Genomic DNA, 16,400 nt, shown 5'->3' on the forward strand with positions numbered 1-16,400 from the left:
CTCCTCACTCGCCCTGTCTTTTTGAGAGCTGTTAGTACCTTTCGGTATTTTTTCAGCTTCTCTTGTGGCTTTTTTTCTTGTGCATTACAATCTCATCCTTTATTTTTTCTTTAGTTTTATTTTGCTGGGTATTTAGTTTTCTTTTCTTTTTTTCCGTTCCTTTCCCCTTTTTTTCAGGCATCATCAACGAAGTTTTTCCGTCCATGTCCACGACGATTCCCAGTGGTGTACCTGGTGCATTCAGACTCTCTCAGGAAGGGACACCCATTCTTGGAGTCTGCGGTGTCTTGGACTCAACCATAGCCCTGTGGATGTTTTTTGAGCGAAATCCAGTTCCTTGGTATCAACATCGAGCATCGCACCAGCATTGGGAGCATCATTAAGCATGGCTCCTTCTAGACAGACATTGGGAGCAGTGAGGTGTTTAGTGGGACACCAGCTGTCTTGAGGCCTCCTGCTGTGCAGGCCCCTCGGGACCGTCAATCATCAGACCCGACCCTGAGGCGACATTGATGTCGTCATCGAGGAGCCTTGCTGACATGCTTTGAGCGAAGGCCAAGAAGCATCGTCGTCGGTCACCTTCAACACATGGTGCCAGGAGCTCTGGGGCATTGGCGGCAGGAGGATCACTGTCCTTCCATACAAGAGATTATGATGTGCCTGTCTCCAAGCAGCCGAGATCCTGTTCCCATGTCAACCCCAGCGGTTCTGCAACCTGTACCGGCACCCCATCTTTTCCTGGTGTCGGCCTTTGATGAGCGCATCCGTTCCTTGTTTCCAGAGCTGCTGCATGGCCTCATGCGCCTGCAATACATCCCATTGGGGCCCAACCTGGCCCTAAGCCTGCAGTATGGCCTCCGGCGCTGCTTGTGGCCACAATGTCGACTTCCACCCAAGCTGATACCCCCTCAACGCCTGTGGAGGAAGCTTCGGCGGTGTCGCAATGGGAGCCGACCTCAATTCCGCTCTCGAGGGCACGGTTCCTCGGTATCAAGGCAGGTTCGGTATTGGCGATCCCTTTAGAGAGATACTGTCTGACATTGAGGAGAAGCGCTCATGGGATTCAGAGGAGGATCCCAGATACTTCTCCTCAGATGAGTCTTACGGGATCCCCTCTGAACTTTCCCCTCCACCTGAAAGGAGATGGTCTCCACCAGAGAGCCTTTCATTTTCATCTTTTGTTTAGGAAATTGCTGATGCCATTCCATTTCCTTGGGCAGTGGAGGGTGAGCCCAGGGCCAAGATGCTTCCCTTTGTCGGTCCCTGTCATGTCCACGAAGATTGACACACACAGTATCGGCTCCACAGTGAACCATGATGATGTAGTCCACTCTCAAAAGAGCCAGGACTACTAGGGACTATGCCTCGGTGCTCCCATGCAGAGAAGCTAGAACCCTGGATTCTTTTGGGAGGAAGATGTCCCAGGCTTCAATGCTCATCTCCTGTATAAAATCCTACCAGCTATGCACAAGTGTCTACTTTCGAAACTCGGTGCAACAGCTGTTGGACTTGGCTTCCTCTGGAGAAAGCCGAGCCTTTTTGCCAGTTGGTCAAGCTGCAGAAGTGTCATAAGTTCTTGGCCAGGGGCACGCACAACACTTCTGATGTGGCATCCAGGATCTCTGCTCAAATTATAGTAATGCGCAGACTCTCATGGCTGCGTGTTTCTGACTTGGAATGCTCTCATCAGCAGCAGTTGACAGATGCTCCTTGCCAGGAAGATAACCTTTTTGGAGAGATGACTAAATCAAGAAGTATACTGATACAATTTCTTCTCTCTCCAGCTGGGTGCCTTCTGCACCTGCCTCCTCAGCTAAAAGTGTTTTTGGCAGGCCAAGGAGCGGTCTCTACTTCTATTCTAGCTTAGGTACACTCCTTCGGCTTGCCATCCCACTCAGGCTTAGCCTTAACTCACCCGTTCATGTACAACTGCATGTGCCCACGGCCCCTGCTTCTCCCCAGGCAAAGCAAAGGACGAGCTTTTGTCTGGCTCCCACAGAGCATAGATGCAGTTAACATGTGCATCCCAAACGACTTGCCGGTCAGGGGGAGGCAAGAATTTTTTCACCTAAGGTGGTCTCTTAACCTCTGACTGGTGGGTTCTTCGACTAGTCTTTCTTGGATATGCCCTCAACTGATATCTCAAACCTCCAAATTGCCCGCCGAGAGCTCATTCATTCAACTCTCAGCTCAGGCAGGTACTTGCAGAGGAACTCTTCGTCCTTCTGAAGTCCCATTGAACCTGTTCCACCAGGGGAAGACGAGCAGGGATTCTATTCCAGGTACTTCCTTGTGCAGAAGTAGTCAGGGGCATGCGTCCCATCCTAGATCTAAGGGCCCTGAACAAATTTTTAGTCCGAGTAAAGTTCAGGATGATTTCCCAGGGCACCCTTCTCCCAAAGATTCAGAAGAATATTTGGCTGTGCTCTCTGGACTTAAAGGATGCATATACATTCCGATACTTCTAGCCCTCCAGAAATATCTTCAATTTCGGCTGGAAACACATCACTTTCTGTATCGCGTGTTGCCTTTTGGCCTTTCATCAGCTCCCAGGGTCTTCAAGTGTCTAGCTGTAGTTACAGCATTGCTACGCAGATTGGGGTTCCATGTGTTCCCGTATCTCGACTGTTGGTTGGTAAAGAGCGCCTCAGAGCACGGTGCTCGGGAGTCCATATAGATGACTATTCGGATGCTAGAGCTACTAGGGTTCGTTTACACAACCCCACATCCCATCTACACCCTGTCCATCGATTGGAGTTCATAGGAGCCCTGATTGACAAACAGAGGGTTCGAGCCTACCTCCCGGAGATGAGAGCGGACAATCTTGTCTTGCTGGTGTCTAAGGTTCATGTCTCTCAGCAGGTCATGGTTCGGCAGATGTTGAGATTGCTGGGCCACATGGCTTCCACAGTGTACGTTACACCCATGACACATCTTCACATGAGATCACCTCAATGGACCCTGGCTTCTCAGTAGTATCAAGCCAAGATATCATTCAAGTGTCTCTGGAGCTTGTACGCGCTCTAAAGTGGTGGGCAATTTGATCCAATTTGATTCTGGGACTTCCATTCCAAATTCCTCAGCCACAAAAGTGCCAACGACAGATGCATCTCTCCTGGGATGGGGAGCTCATGTCAGTCAGGTTGGGTCATATCCTCTGTGTCAGGAGGTCTTCTGGATGTTGCATTGGGCTTGCCAACACGGCATGTTTCTTTGAGCCACTTATCTGGCGGGCACAAACAATACCATAGCCGACAGGCTGAGCAGGATAATGCAATCGCACAAATAGTCTCTCGATACAGGCATAGCGCGCAAGATTTTCCGAGCATGGGGCACCCCCTTGGTAGATCAGATCACCACAAGGTCCCTCAGTTTTGTTCCAGGATTCAGGCCTACAACAGACTAGCGTCAGATGCCTTCCTCCTCAATTTATTTTATTTTTTGTCAATTTATATACCGTATCTTATTGCAGCTGCAAGACAGAATGGTTTACAATTTGTAAAATAAAAAGAGCAATACAACATTATATGTACAATTTGGACAAACAATGGAACTCCAATCATTACAGGAAAGCACCGCAAATACAGAATTAAGTACATAGTATAAACTACACAAACAGTACAAATTATGATTTCCAAAAATGAAAGTAGGATTTCTCAAGTCTGATCTCTTTTGGAAGACCGTTCCAAAGAGAAGGGGACAAATAGAAAGAAGCCACTCTCTGTGTAGATTCCCATCTGGCCCTAGCGAGAGGAGGAATAACTAACCTGTTGTCTGTTAGGGATCTAAGGGTTCGTGTGGCAGTATAAGGAATTGCTAGATTCGACAGATAGTCAGGATTTAGTGTGTGAAAAGCCTTATGAGTCAAGACTAAGGCTTTAAGCTTAACTCTTGCTTCAACCGGCAGCCAATGCAGTTGATATAATAAAGGTGTTACTCTATCATCCCTTCGGGCCCTATAAATCATACGTGCTGCTGTATTCTGTATTCTTTGTAGTAATCCCTGCATATATGATATTACAATAGTCAAAGTGCGAAGTGATGTATGCAGATGTTAGTGTTTTTTGGGGAATCCCTGCTAATTGAATTCCTAACTGATCTTAGTCTCCTAAGATGGAAGAAAGATTTTTTGACTACATCGGATATTTGTTCCTCGAAAGTCAAAGCAGAGTCAATTATGACCCCAAGATATCTAAAAGACTTAACTGTAGGGATGCTCTGGCCAAATAGCGTGGGTACCATTGCTGGACATGTACCTTGTCCTACTATCCAAGATATTACAGTCTTATCTGGATTTAATACTAGTTGATATGTTGTCAGCCAATCTGCCACTTTATCCAGACAGATTTGAAGCAGTGTAAGGTCTATATTAGATGGTTTAACATAATGAATAAGAAGGAAATCGTCTGCATATGAGTAAGAGCTAATACTCATTGTTTGAATGAGGAGTGCCAAGGGACTAACATATAGATTAAACAATAATGGAGACAAGACCGATCCCTGTGGAACCCCACATGATTGTATGTTGTAGAAGAAGATTGCTGCTGGACTACTTTGAATGAATGATCGGTAAGAAAGGATATAAACCACTTCATAATTGTCCCTGAAATACCAATTTCACTTAGTCTATCAAGAAGTAGTTTATGATTAATTAGATCAAAAGCTGCAGATAAGTCACGTGAAACAACCAAGGCGATATAACCATGCTCTAATTTTGCATGCATCTCACTTAATAGTGAAGTCAGAATAGTCTCTGTGCTATGGCCTTTTCTAAAGCCCGATTGTCTAGGTTGTAACTAATTTTTGGAGTCCACATAAGTCTGCAATTGTCTGAACACTATTGTCTCTATCACTTTGGATAAGAACGGAAGATTAGAGACCGGTCTATAATTATTAGGTGATATAGGATCCAATGAAGGCTTCTTCAGAATAAGCTTTACTAGCGCTTCTTTCAAAATAACAGGGACTACCCCATCTGAAAGACTCAGTGTGATAATTGAATGCATAAACTGTTGAGTTTCTAGCGTGTGTTTTTTCAGCCATGCTGATGGTATAGGGTCCAAAGAGCTATAGGTGGGTGATAGACCTGCGACTAAAGTATATAGCGATTGCAAAGACGGGATTTCAAAATCCTGCCAGGGTACGGATAGTTGTAAATTTGGGGAATTGTCAGAGTGACTGATCCCAGATATCCTAGGGAATTGAGATCTTAGTTTCTCAGTTTTGAAGCTGAAAAACATTGCCAGAGATTCAGAATCAAGAGCAGGTGATTCTCTATTTTCACTAGTCTTAGTTGTCAAGCGTTTCGTAATATGAAATAGTTTTTTCTGTGAACTAGCAGCTTCCTTTATTTCTTTCAAAAAATAAGTAGTTTTAGCCGCTTTTAGTTGTGTCAAATAATATTTTTGACACTGCTTACATTTCTGTTTCAGTTCTATAGTTCTATGCTTCCACCATTGGCGTTCAGCTCTACGTACCTATTGTTTACTTAATTTTAATCCTGGATGGTACCATGGTTGAGACCGTTTTGTATTTTTATTAATTATTCTTTCTGGTGCAGTATCTTCAAGGGCTACAGACAGAACTTGGTTCCATGTTCCAATTTGGTCCTCTATAGAAAGTGTATCAAAATTTATTGGAAACTTATCTGCTAAGGAAGGTAAAGATATCGGGTCGATTTTATGTAGACTCCTTGTTTTAATGTATGTGGAATTGGTATTATATACCAGTTGTGGTACAGATAAGTAAAATTGAAGTAGATAATGATCTGACCATGATATCGGTGTTAGTACGCATATACTTCCATTCCTCTTGTGGGGAAGACTTTGCTGAAACTCAAGCAGGACCACGGAGCCATGATTCTGATTGCCCCTATTGGCCCAGGCAGATCTGGTTCCCTCTTCCTGGAATTATCCTCCGAAGAACCATGGAGATTGAAGTGTTTTCCGACCCTCATCACACAGAACAAGGGGTCGTTTCTACATCCCAGCCTCCAGTCTCTGGCTCTTACAGCTTGGATGTTGAGAGCCTAGAATTCGCTTCCTGAGATCTTTCGGAGGGTATCTCCCAGGTCTTGCTGGCTTCCAGGAAAGATTCCACTAAGAGGTGCTACTCTTTTAAATGATGGCGGTATCTGGTGTGAGAGCAAGGTCCTAGATCCCCTTATTTGCCCTATGCAGACCCTGTTTGAATACCTTCTAAACTTGTCAGAGTCTGGTCTAAAGACCAACTCCGTAAGGGTTCACCTTAGGACAATTAGTGCTTATCAGTGTGTAGAAGGTAACCCCTCTCTGGACAGCCTTTACTTGTTCGCTTCATGAGCGGTTTGTTTTTGTCAAAGTCCTCTGTCAGATCTCCACCAGTGTCATCAGATCTTAACGTAGTTCTCACCCAGCTGATGGAAGCTCCTTTTAAGCCACTGCATTCCTGCCATCTGAAATACTTGCCCTGGAAGATCGTTTTCTTGGCGGATGTTACTTCAATTCGTAGTGTTAGTGAGCTTCAGGCCTTTGTAGTTGGTGCACCTTATACGAAGTTTCATCACAACAGTCCTCCACATGCACTCTAAATTCCTGCCGAAAGTGGTATCAGAGTTCCATCTGAACCAGTCGATTGTCTTGCCAACATTCTTTCCTCGACCTCATGCCCATCCAGGTGAAAGCTGCTTGCACACCTTGGATTGCAAGAGAGCATTAGACTACTACCTGGAGGGGACAAGGCCCCACAGACAGTCCACCCAGCTTTTTGTTTCTTTTGATCCCAACAGGATGGGGATCACCATTGGGAAATGCACCATTTCAGTTTGACTGGCAGATTGCATTTCCTTCACTTATGCCCAGGCTGAGCTGGCCCTAGAGGTTCTTGTTACAGCTCATAATGTCAGAGCCATGATTGGATTGGTAGCCCACTTGAGGTCAGCCTCCATTGAAGAAATTTGTAAAGCTGCAACACGGTCTTCAGGCCACACATTCACATCACACTACTGCCTTGGATACCCGACGCGATGGTCGGTTCGGGCAGACAGTGTTGCAGAATCTGTTTGGGGTCTAGAATCCAACCCCACCCTCGTAGGCCCGATTGTATTCTGTTCCAGGCTGCACCCTCATTCAGATTGTATATAGTTTCAGGTTTAATCTGTGTTATATCCTCACCATTGCGAGGCCCAGTTGACCAATGTTTGTTGTTTTTGTTGAGCCTGGATGCTTAGGGATTCCCCACTTAAGAGAATATAGAAGGTATGCTCCGAGGACAGCAGGCTTCATATTCTCACAATCCCGCCCACCTTCCCTTAGATTTGTGTCCTTGGTTGTTTTTACTTTATTTTTTGCTGGTTATTTTTACTTTATTTTTTGCTTTAGTATTAAACTGAGGAGGCCGTGTCCGTGCGATGGGCGGGAAGGCACTTGTGCATGTGCAGTAGAGCGTGGCTTGCATTCCACAAAGCTCTGTTTTTTTACTATGGCAAAAGCCGGACCGGGCAACATGGATCGGTGTCACCCACTTGTGAGAATATGAAGCCTGCTTATCTCGGAGAATACCTGCTATAGGTAAGTAGCTTTGCACTTTTTTCAGTTTAGTCACTAGCTGCTGGTGTACAGTACATTGCTGATTAGTGAATATTGATGGGCATCAGTGATCAGCAGGCCTGGTTATGATTGTTACTGATTTTAATACTCATTGCTATAGCATTCTTTCATTTTCCTGAACAGGACTATATTGAGTTGGAAGGTTTGCTGTAAAATTGCAACAATTATATAATTTTTCTGCTTAAATAAGGCTTCTCTTTCTGTCTACAGTTGGGGGGAGGAAGGAGGTTTCAGAATAATTCTGTTTATTTTCTTCTTTGATTTCTTATTTGAAGTCTTTTCAGATATGTAGCCTAGTTTTGTAGTTGGCATCATTTTTGCCTCACTTGTACTTTTGGTTTTTATTCTTTGCCACTAGGTGGCATATCTACTCTATAGCACTAATACTCCTGGGGAATTCTGCAAAATTCTGCACACTTCCCTGAAATTCTAACAAAATTCTGCACACTTCCCTAAAATTCTAACAATGGTACTTAAAAAATTGTGTGTACAATTTAACTGATTTACAAGCCAATTAGGGCTGATAATTGGGTGGTAATTTTGGGAACTAATTGGCATTAGTTTAAAATTATATTCACATTTTTAGTCGCAGAGATCTCGCATAAATTTTACATGTGGCTCCAAAAAGGGGGCATGGCCATGGGAGGGTGATAGGCAAATCAGGGGCATTCCTACAATTTATGCACTCCGTTATAAAATAAAGGGGGATCCACACCTCGCGTCTGAAGTTAAGATCGGTGTATAACTTTCAGTGCCGTTTATTGAATAGCGCTTTGTATGTTTTTTCGGTGCTATTTATAGAATTTGGTTCTTTATTTGTAATTTTTTTGTGCAGGATTCCTTCATTGTAAGGGCTGGCATCTCCCCCAGGCATGAAATACCCCCCTTCCTCCACAGCCACTATCACAGGAGTTTCTCATGAGCACCTTCTTGCATACCTCCACCCCATTCCCATGGCATGTACACACATATACACACACACTCACACACCTCATAAACCTTTTTGCAGCCCCCCATACCATCTAGCTTTTTTTTTTCAGCCTCTCCCTCCCCGTACTCCATCTACAATTTTTCTATAATCTCCCCCCCCCCCCCCACACACACAAACACTCTCTCCCTGCCTTCCTCCCTGCACATTCATCGCTCTAACACCCAAGAGGAGGTGCTGCACATTGGGCTGCTTCCTGCTTTTTTACTGTCCCAGGTTCGACTGTTCCTTGAGCCACGCAGGAAACATTTGTAGCCCGCTTAAACCTGAGCGGCTTACATCATAAAACATACATAGAATAAAAATACGAACAGCCACCCACATGTCACCAATTAAAACCTTAACTAAAAAAAAAAAAAGTAGACACTTTCACTTAATCTTATCTAGACAATAAATTCACAGCATTACCTATTAAGGAAAGCCTGGACAAAAAATAAGTCTTCAATCTTTTCTTAAATTATTGCAGTGTAATGCCGAGTCTTAATTACCCAGGTAACTTATTACAAAGCTTAAAGGAAATGCTGGGACTGAGGCAACAGAGGAGGAAGCAGCCTGATTTGTGGCTGTGCAGATACTCCCTTGCCATGCTGGAAAGGAGGGGTGGCAGCTGGAAAGGGAATATTTGTGCTGCAAAAGCATACTGCACAGAATTCTGCACCTGAAAGGAGGAATTCTGTTGTGCAGTAGCGCAGAATTCCCCCAGAAGTAATTAGTGAATGCTCCTCTTCCTCAAACTCCAGAAGATGGCATTGCTTGTCGTATAAGTATTGTCTCATACAGCCCTTCTGAACTTGAACAGACTTCATTTTGACCGTTTTCCCAAGGAGCAGGTTTTTGTTTTTGCCATACATTTATTTTGATAGTGATGGGATAATCCTGGAGATTGTTGAACAGAATTAAATTCTCAGTGTATTCAGCATATGCAACAGCATTTGTCACTTTGTACTGTACATTCTAGGAAAAACAGATTTGAGGGACAAGTTACATTGGTGCATAGTCTATTTGAATTATACATTTTTACCCAGTTTATAAATACTAGTTTATGTAGAGAAATAGTCAATGCATATTGAAATTGGTGTTTCCCATGCTGTTAATGTGTGTTTGCAATTCATATCCCTGTTTTGGCTGCGTTTATGTGCTTTGTGTACAGTTATCTTAATTTTCTAGTTGATCTTGACTTCCATAGGTTGTCTCCCATAATTGTTGTATTGTCTGTGCATTAATAAGGTATACTATTTTTTCTAATAGGGAAGACAATTCATTACAGCCTCGAAATGCATGCAGAATACATGGGCATCTATATGTCAATAAAGTAGCGGGGAACTTTCACATAACTGTGGGCAAGTATGTTCTTTTTCACATAAATTAAGTAAAAACAGCATCTGTGATTAACCTTAATCTGACTGACTGGGGTCTCATAAGACCCCAATATATTTTTATGTTGAGCTATTTTGTGCTAAGAGAAATAATCAGGTGGTGTTTCACCAATTTGATGCCTAATTATCACTGTTATTATTTTAAATATAATTTTATTTCTCTAAGCACAAGCAGGACATCACTTACCATATATGGGTGAGATAATTTGATGTAGCTTGGCATGGACGCTATCCAGTATTCTAGAAAAAACAGAAGCCTTTAACAGCTCTATACTGCACTTGCCTTCCCGCCCAATTCACTCGCATGGGACCAGCAGTCCTTTGTTTTCCACGGAGCAGAGCAGTCACATTAATTTGGCGCTTTTAGTTAATCCTTAGTTTTGCCGGCCCTTTTTGAGTTTTATTTCTTTTTGGCTTCACCACCAGCCCTCTTAGACCAGTCAGAACTTTATTTCCTTTAAAACATAGTAACATAGTAGATGACGGCAGAAAAAGCCCTGCACGGTTCATCCAGTCTGCCCAACAAGATAATTTCACGTGTGCTACTTTTTGTGTATACCTTACCTTGATTTGTATCTGCCATTGTCAGGGTACAGACCATATAAGTCTGCCCAGCAGTAGCCCCGCCTCCCACCACCAGCCCCGCCTCCCACCACCGGCTCTGCCTCCCAATCTTGGCTAAGCTTCTGGGAGGCAGAGCCGGTGGTGGGAGGCGGGGCTGGTGGTTGGGAGGCGGGGCTAGTGCTGGGCAGACTTATACGGTCTGTGCCCTGACAATGACAGATACAAATCAAGGTAAGGTATCTGCCATTTATGCCCCAGTGTCCCTTAAAATACCCAGTGGTATAAAAAAAAAAAGGTTCTCAGCGTGGCAAGGTCTTGTCTTTGATTGACCCTCACAACTGGTGCTTGTCATGTCTTGGACCAGCAACAACACAAAGCAGAAGTAATCCAGAGAAGAAGTAGACCTAGGTTTGCCACAAACAAATTTATTTGACTTTGATCCGACTTGGTCAAGTTTCAGCACTTACGCCTTCATCAGGGGCCAACAAAAACTTCTCCTTCAGATAAAAGCAAGTGCTTCAAACACTGCAATGCTAATGAAACCAGATCATAATGCCTCTAATTGTAAACTATGTTTTACAATACAAAAAAGGACCCTAAAGAGTAGAGAGGTCATGTGTGAGAGACTCTTTGGGGTGTTTTAGTCCAGTCCATTGGTGGCATCGGTCCCCATGGCTGGCTGAACTGCATCTGACACTGAGAACTCACTGGCACCGAGGAGGTCTGCCTCTGTCAGACGTTGATAGGACCACATTGGGCTGGGCATCATTGGACTCGACACTGAGGACACGCAAGGATTCAATGTCATCCTCTGCACCGAGAGACCCCGATGTGCACTGAGTGGAGGCAGTGAAGCACTGACATCAGACTTCTTCAAAGCACAGTGTTAGTAGCTCCGGAATTCTGGCATCACTGATACCTGTGATGTGACAGCACTAAGAGGACCACTCCCTCTCCGTGGAGTCGGTGCCAGTGTGCCGGTTTCTCAGAAGCTGGAACCAGCTGTACGATTTGGCTTCATCATCTTCACAGGCTGTCCTCGCACGGAATCAGCCCTTTCTTTACTGATGCTTACCCTGAAGGATAGCTCTGGCCTTATTATAATAGGAGCTGGAGTGAAGCCTCGCTTGGTGTGTTGCCGAGGCATTGAGGGTGTCCTAGAGGCCCATACTTTGCCCGTTGCCATCAGGCGACACCATTGCTTTACTGGATGCCAGTGTCGGCGTCAGAAAATCCAGTACTCCTCTCCAGGGGAAGGTCTGCTGGAGTACACTTGCCTAGAGTCTGAACATGAGCCCAGTGGTCCAAGGTGGGCATGGACTCAGCCTTCTCATGAAGAGTATTTTGATGATATGGATTACTCTTGGGCGTCCAATGCGGAACCATGGGAATTCTCGGAGGAGGGTTCCCTTGGTATACTATCAGACTCCTCTCCGACGTAGGACAGGAGATGGTCTCTCCTAGAAGAGCTGTCCCTTTTTTGAGGTTGGTATCTAAGACCATCTCGTTTAATTTGGGACGAGTCCAGGACAGAGTTGTTGGATGTCCTTGACTATGATGCTCCTCCCAAGGAAGATGTGATGGTGCCTATGCACAGCATCCTTCAGGCAGCACAGATAAGGAATTGGGAGACCCCTTTCTCTATGCAGGCAGTTCCTAAGAAGGCGGACTATATGTATTGAGTCCAGAAGGCTCCTGAATTGGAGAAGAATCAGCTTCCTCACTATTCCATGATGGTCAAATCTGCTCTCAGAAGGGCCAAGAGTGGTGGAACCAATGCCTCGGTGCCCCTGGAGCAGGCTGCTAGGATTCTGGTGTCTTTTGGGAGGACGTTTTTTCAGTAATCTGTGCTCATATCCCACATATAGTTCTACCAGCTCTATGGGGGCATCTACTTTCAATACTTGGTTCTCAATGTAGCAGAGTTTGCAGACACTCTGTGTGCAGAACAGGACGCACAGCTCCGTGAGTTAGTAGCCAAGCAGAAGGAGTTCTGAAGTCACTGGGCTTGGGCAATCTATGATGCTTTAGATGTGGCATCCAGGATCTCTGCTTTAGGTATCGTCATGTGCAGACTCGCCTTGCTGCAAGTTTTGGACCTAGAACCTGTGATTTAGAAGAAACTGGCAGATGTCCTTTACCGAGGCAATGGTCTTTTGGGGGGACAAAGTGGAGGAGGTCACTGACCTCACTGAGATAAGTAAAGATATAAATTCCCAGTCTTGGCCCACTCCTTCTGCAGCCTTCATCTTGCTTAGGTTTTTGGGCAGTAGTCATAGGAGATCCTACTACTCTCAAAGGCGTAGGCACGCGTTTCCTGCCCACTGTTCCCAGCAATCCCAATGCTTTTGCTCCCACCCCTGGCAGCAGAGAACCTAGAAGGCCCAGCTAGGTTCATAGCCACAGTAAAAGTGACTGTCCCAGTTGACCTACTAGTAGGGGGCAGGCTGAATTTTTTTCATTCAAGACATGGTCCCTTGTAATGTCTGATTGGTGGGTTCTTGAAATAATCCAGGGTGAGGGGGTTAGGCTTTTCATTGGTGAAAACTTGCTCCAAATTGTCCACTGAGGGCACTAAAGTTTCAGCAGTGAGCACCAGGCCATGGTTGAAGAGAAACTCTCTTACCTTGTACTTTCTTATGCTCAAGAAGATTAGGGGAGGGAGGGTTGTCTCATCCTAGACCTAAGGGCCCTGAACAAAGAAAAATCCAGGATGGTTTAACTTTCTTCGTACTCCAGTTTATACACCCCTTGAAATATTCAAATGATACCTTATTGAAAACTTGAAATTTACTGCTGAAACGATTCCACCTTTAAATCAGATTTACTATTTGCCCACTAAAGGGAATAAGGAGGTCTTACAAACTTTACCTCAAGTTCAAGGAGAATTGAACATTTCTGGTATTTTGGAAACATCTTTAACCTCGGTTACAGATAGACAAACATTGTTAGTATCATTTATCTTTGATCAAGATCTTGAGGCAGTGAGAAGACTAGCTTTGAAGAACTTAAAGACTCCATTTTACGGAGAGAAAATATGGGTCTTTCTAGAAGTTACCAAGCAAACGCAAAAGAGAAGGAAAGCTTTTCTGGCATTAAGAACAGAGACTATTGCTTTAGGTGCAACATTTAATCTTAATTACTCTCGCAAATGCAATATTAAATATCTGGGAACTAAATATGTTTTTTTTCTCCCAGAACATTTGAAACAATTTATTGATCAAAAGAAATTATGAGTATCGCGGGATCTACACTGTTTGATCCAAGATTTGAGGATGTTTGTAAAAAGAATAGTGGATATTGTGTTAAGCCTTTCCTGATTTGTGATTTCTTTTTTTTTTTTAAACTCATCTCCTGAGTAAGTTCTCCCCCCTCTATTAATGGAGACCTAATATAAGATGTACAATTTTTGCTTTAACTGAATCTTTTGGTATAGAACTATTTCTGTCTTAAGTTACCTGTTCAAGTTGAATATGCTTGTAAAGATTATAAACTTATAAATAAAAAATTAAATAAAAAAAAAAGAAAAATCCAGGATGATTTCCCTGGGCACCCTCATGCCCCATGTGTCAAGAAAACAATTGGCTATGGACTTAAAGGATGCTTACATCCACATACAGACACATCCCTGTCACATGATGAATTTCTGATTTCAAGTAGGGCAACATCATTACCAGTACCGTGTCTTGGCATTTGGTCTTGCATCCACTCTCGGGTATTCATAAAGTGCCTTGCTGTGGTTGAAGCTTCACTTCGCAAACTGGGAGTGCATATATTTCCCTAACTGAATGATTTGCTGGTCAAGAGCATATCCAGGGAAGGTGTTCAGGACTCAGTGCAACAAATGATTCACGTGTTAGAGCTGCTAGGGTTGATTGTCAACTACCCCAAGTCCTATCTCTGTCTAGCCGAGCAATTGGAAGCCGGGTTCGAACCTTCCTCCCACCTGCCAGAGTGGAGTGGAGGAGTGGCCTAGTGGTTAGGGTGGTGGACTTTGGTCCTGGGGAACTGAGGAACCGAGTTCGATTCCCGGCAGAGGCAGCTCCTTGTGACTCTGGGCAAGTCACTTAACCCTCCATTGCCCCATGTAAGCCGCATTGAGCCTGCCATGAGTGGGAAAGCGCGGGGTAAAAATGTAACAAAAAAAAAATGCACTAATCAACATTGCACGTCAGGTTCGACAGAGCCAGCAGGTCACAGCTCGGCAGATGTTGAGACTGCTAGACCACATGGCCTCCCTGGTGCATGTCACACCCACGGCATGTCTAAATTTGAGAGAAGCCTAGCTTCTCAGTGGTGTCATGCCTCGGGGAACCTAGTGGATGTCATCTCGGTCACTCTGGAACTTGCAGTCACTCTTGTGGTGGGTGATTCTACCCATTTGGATCCTCGGACTTACATTCCAAATTCCTCCTCCACACAAGATGCTAATGACAGTTGGATGAGCATCACACTCAGGGTCATTGGTCCTCTCAGGAGACCCACCTTCATATCAATCTGCTGTGCTAAGGGCCATTTGGAATGCTCTAAAGGCTTTCAGGGATCAGTTGATGCACCAAATTATCCTCATTCAAACGGACAATCAGGGTGCGATGTACTGTCACCAAGTAGGGAGGCATGGGTTCATACATCCTGTGTCATCTAGCGGTCGGAATGCAGCAATGGGCCTCCAGCTGTGGCATGGTGCAACCTGGTGGGGAAAGACAATAATCTGGTAGACAGACTGAGCAGGCTGATGCAACCACATGAGCTGGCTCTCAGCATGGACATTGCCCGAAAGATCTGACAAGAGTAAGGCACCCCCTTGGTGAATCTCTGTGCCACTCATCTCAACAACAAAGTTTCTCAGTACTGTTCCAGACTGGGATCACACGGCAGACTAACATTGTATGCCATTTTCCTGAATTGGGGAAAAGGCCTTAAGTATGCTTTTCCTATTGACCTATAAGTGTATTCACTCTGCTGGTCCCCAGTACCTTTCCACCCTCGTCTCTCCCTACACCCCCCCTCGGGTTCTCTGTTCTGTAGATAAATCTCTCTTATCCTTCCCCTTCTCCTCTACTGCTAATTCTAGACTCCATTCCTTTTGTCTTGCTGCACCTCACGCCTAGAATAGACTTCCAGAGCCTATGCGTCTTGCCCCATCTTTGGCCGTTTTCAAGTCCAAACTTTAAAGCCCACCTCTTTACCACTGCTTTTGACTCCTAACCCTACTCATTTGCCCTGTCCTTTATCCTATTTATTCCCTTACCCTTATTTGTTCTGTCTGTTTACTTGTCTTTCTAGATTGTAAGCTCTCTGAGCAGAGACTGTCTTTTTATGTTTGGTGTACAGCGCTGCGTATGTCTTGTAGCGCTATAGAAATGTTAAATAGTAGTAGTAGTAATATCCTTCCTTACCTCTCGTGGGGAGGACTTTGCTGAAATTCAAACAGGACCAGGAAACCATGATTCTCATCATGCCTTATTGACTGGGGCAGATATGGTTACCTTTACGTCTGGACTTGTCTTTTGAAGATTCATAGAGACTGGACTGCTTTCTGATGGTCTTCACTCAGAACAAGGAGTCTCTTCTGCACCCTAACCTCTATTCCCCATCCCTCATGCCTCGGTTGTTGAGACTGTAGAACTTGCATCCCTTCAGCTGCATGAGGGTGTTTCTTGGGTCCTGATTGCTTCCAGGAAAGATCCACTAAGAGGTCATATCATTTTAAATGGAGAAGGTTTACTCTCTGGTGTGAGGGCAATGCCTTAGATATTTTTTCCTGCAACCGTTTGAATATCTTCTACATCTCTGTGAGTCTGGGCTTAAAACTAATTCTGTAAGGGTACACCTCAGTGCAATTGGAGCTTACCATAACTGTGTAGAAGGTAAACCCATTTCTGT

The 16,400-nt window shown here is 44.5% G+C and overlaps 1 protein-coding gene across 1 annotated transcript in view; it reads left to right on the forward strand.

Annotated features, from left to right (window-relative positions):
* LOC115459528 (endoplasmic reticulum-Golgi intermediate compartment protein 2-like) overlaps window positions 1-16,400 on the forward strand; it is a 405,254-nt gene that overhangs the window by 291,654 nt on the left and 97,200 nt on the right. The window contains exon 9 of the mRNA XM_030189342.1: window positions 9,823-9,918. Within this exon, the coding sequence (XP_030045202.1) occupies window positions 9,823-9,918 (96 nt within the window). The remainder of the gene's footprint in view (window positions 1-9,822; window positions 9,919-16,400) is intronic.

Source organism: Microcaecilia unicolor, unplaced genomic scaffold, assembly GCF_901765095.1.
Source record: "Microcaecilia unicolor unplaced genomic scaffold, aMicUni1.1, whole genome shotgun sequence".
In the NCBI taxonomy this organism is placed as follows: domain Eukaryota; kingdom Metazoa; phylum Chordata; class Amphibia; order Gymnophiona; family Siphonopidae; genus Microcaecilia; species Microcaecilia unicolor.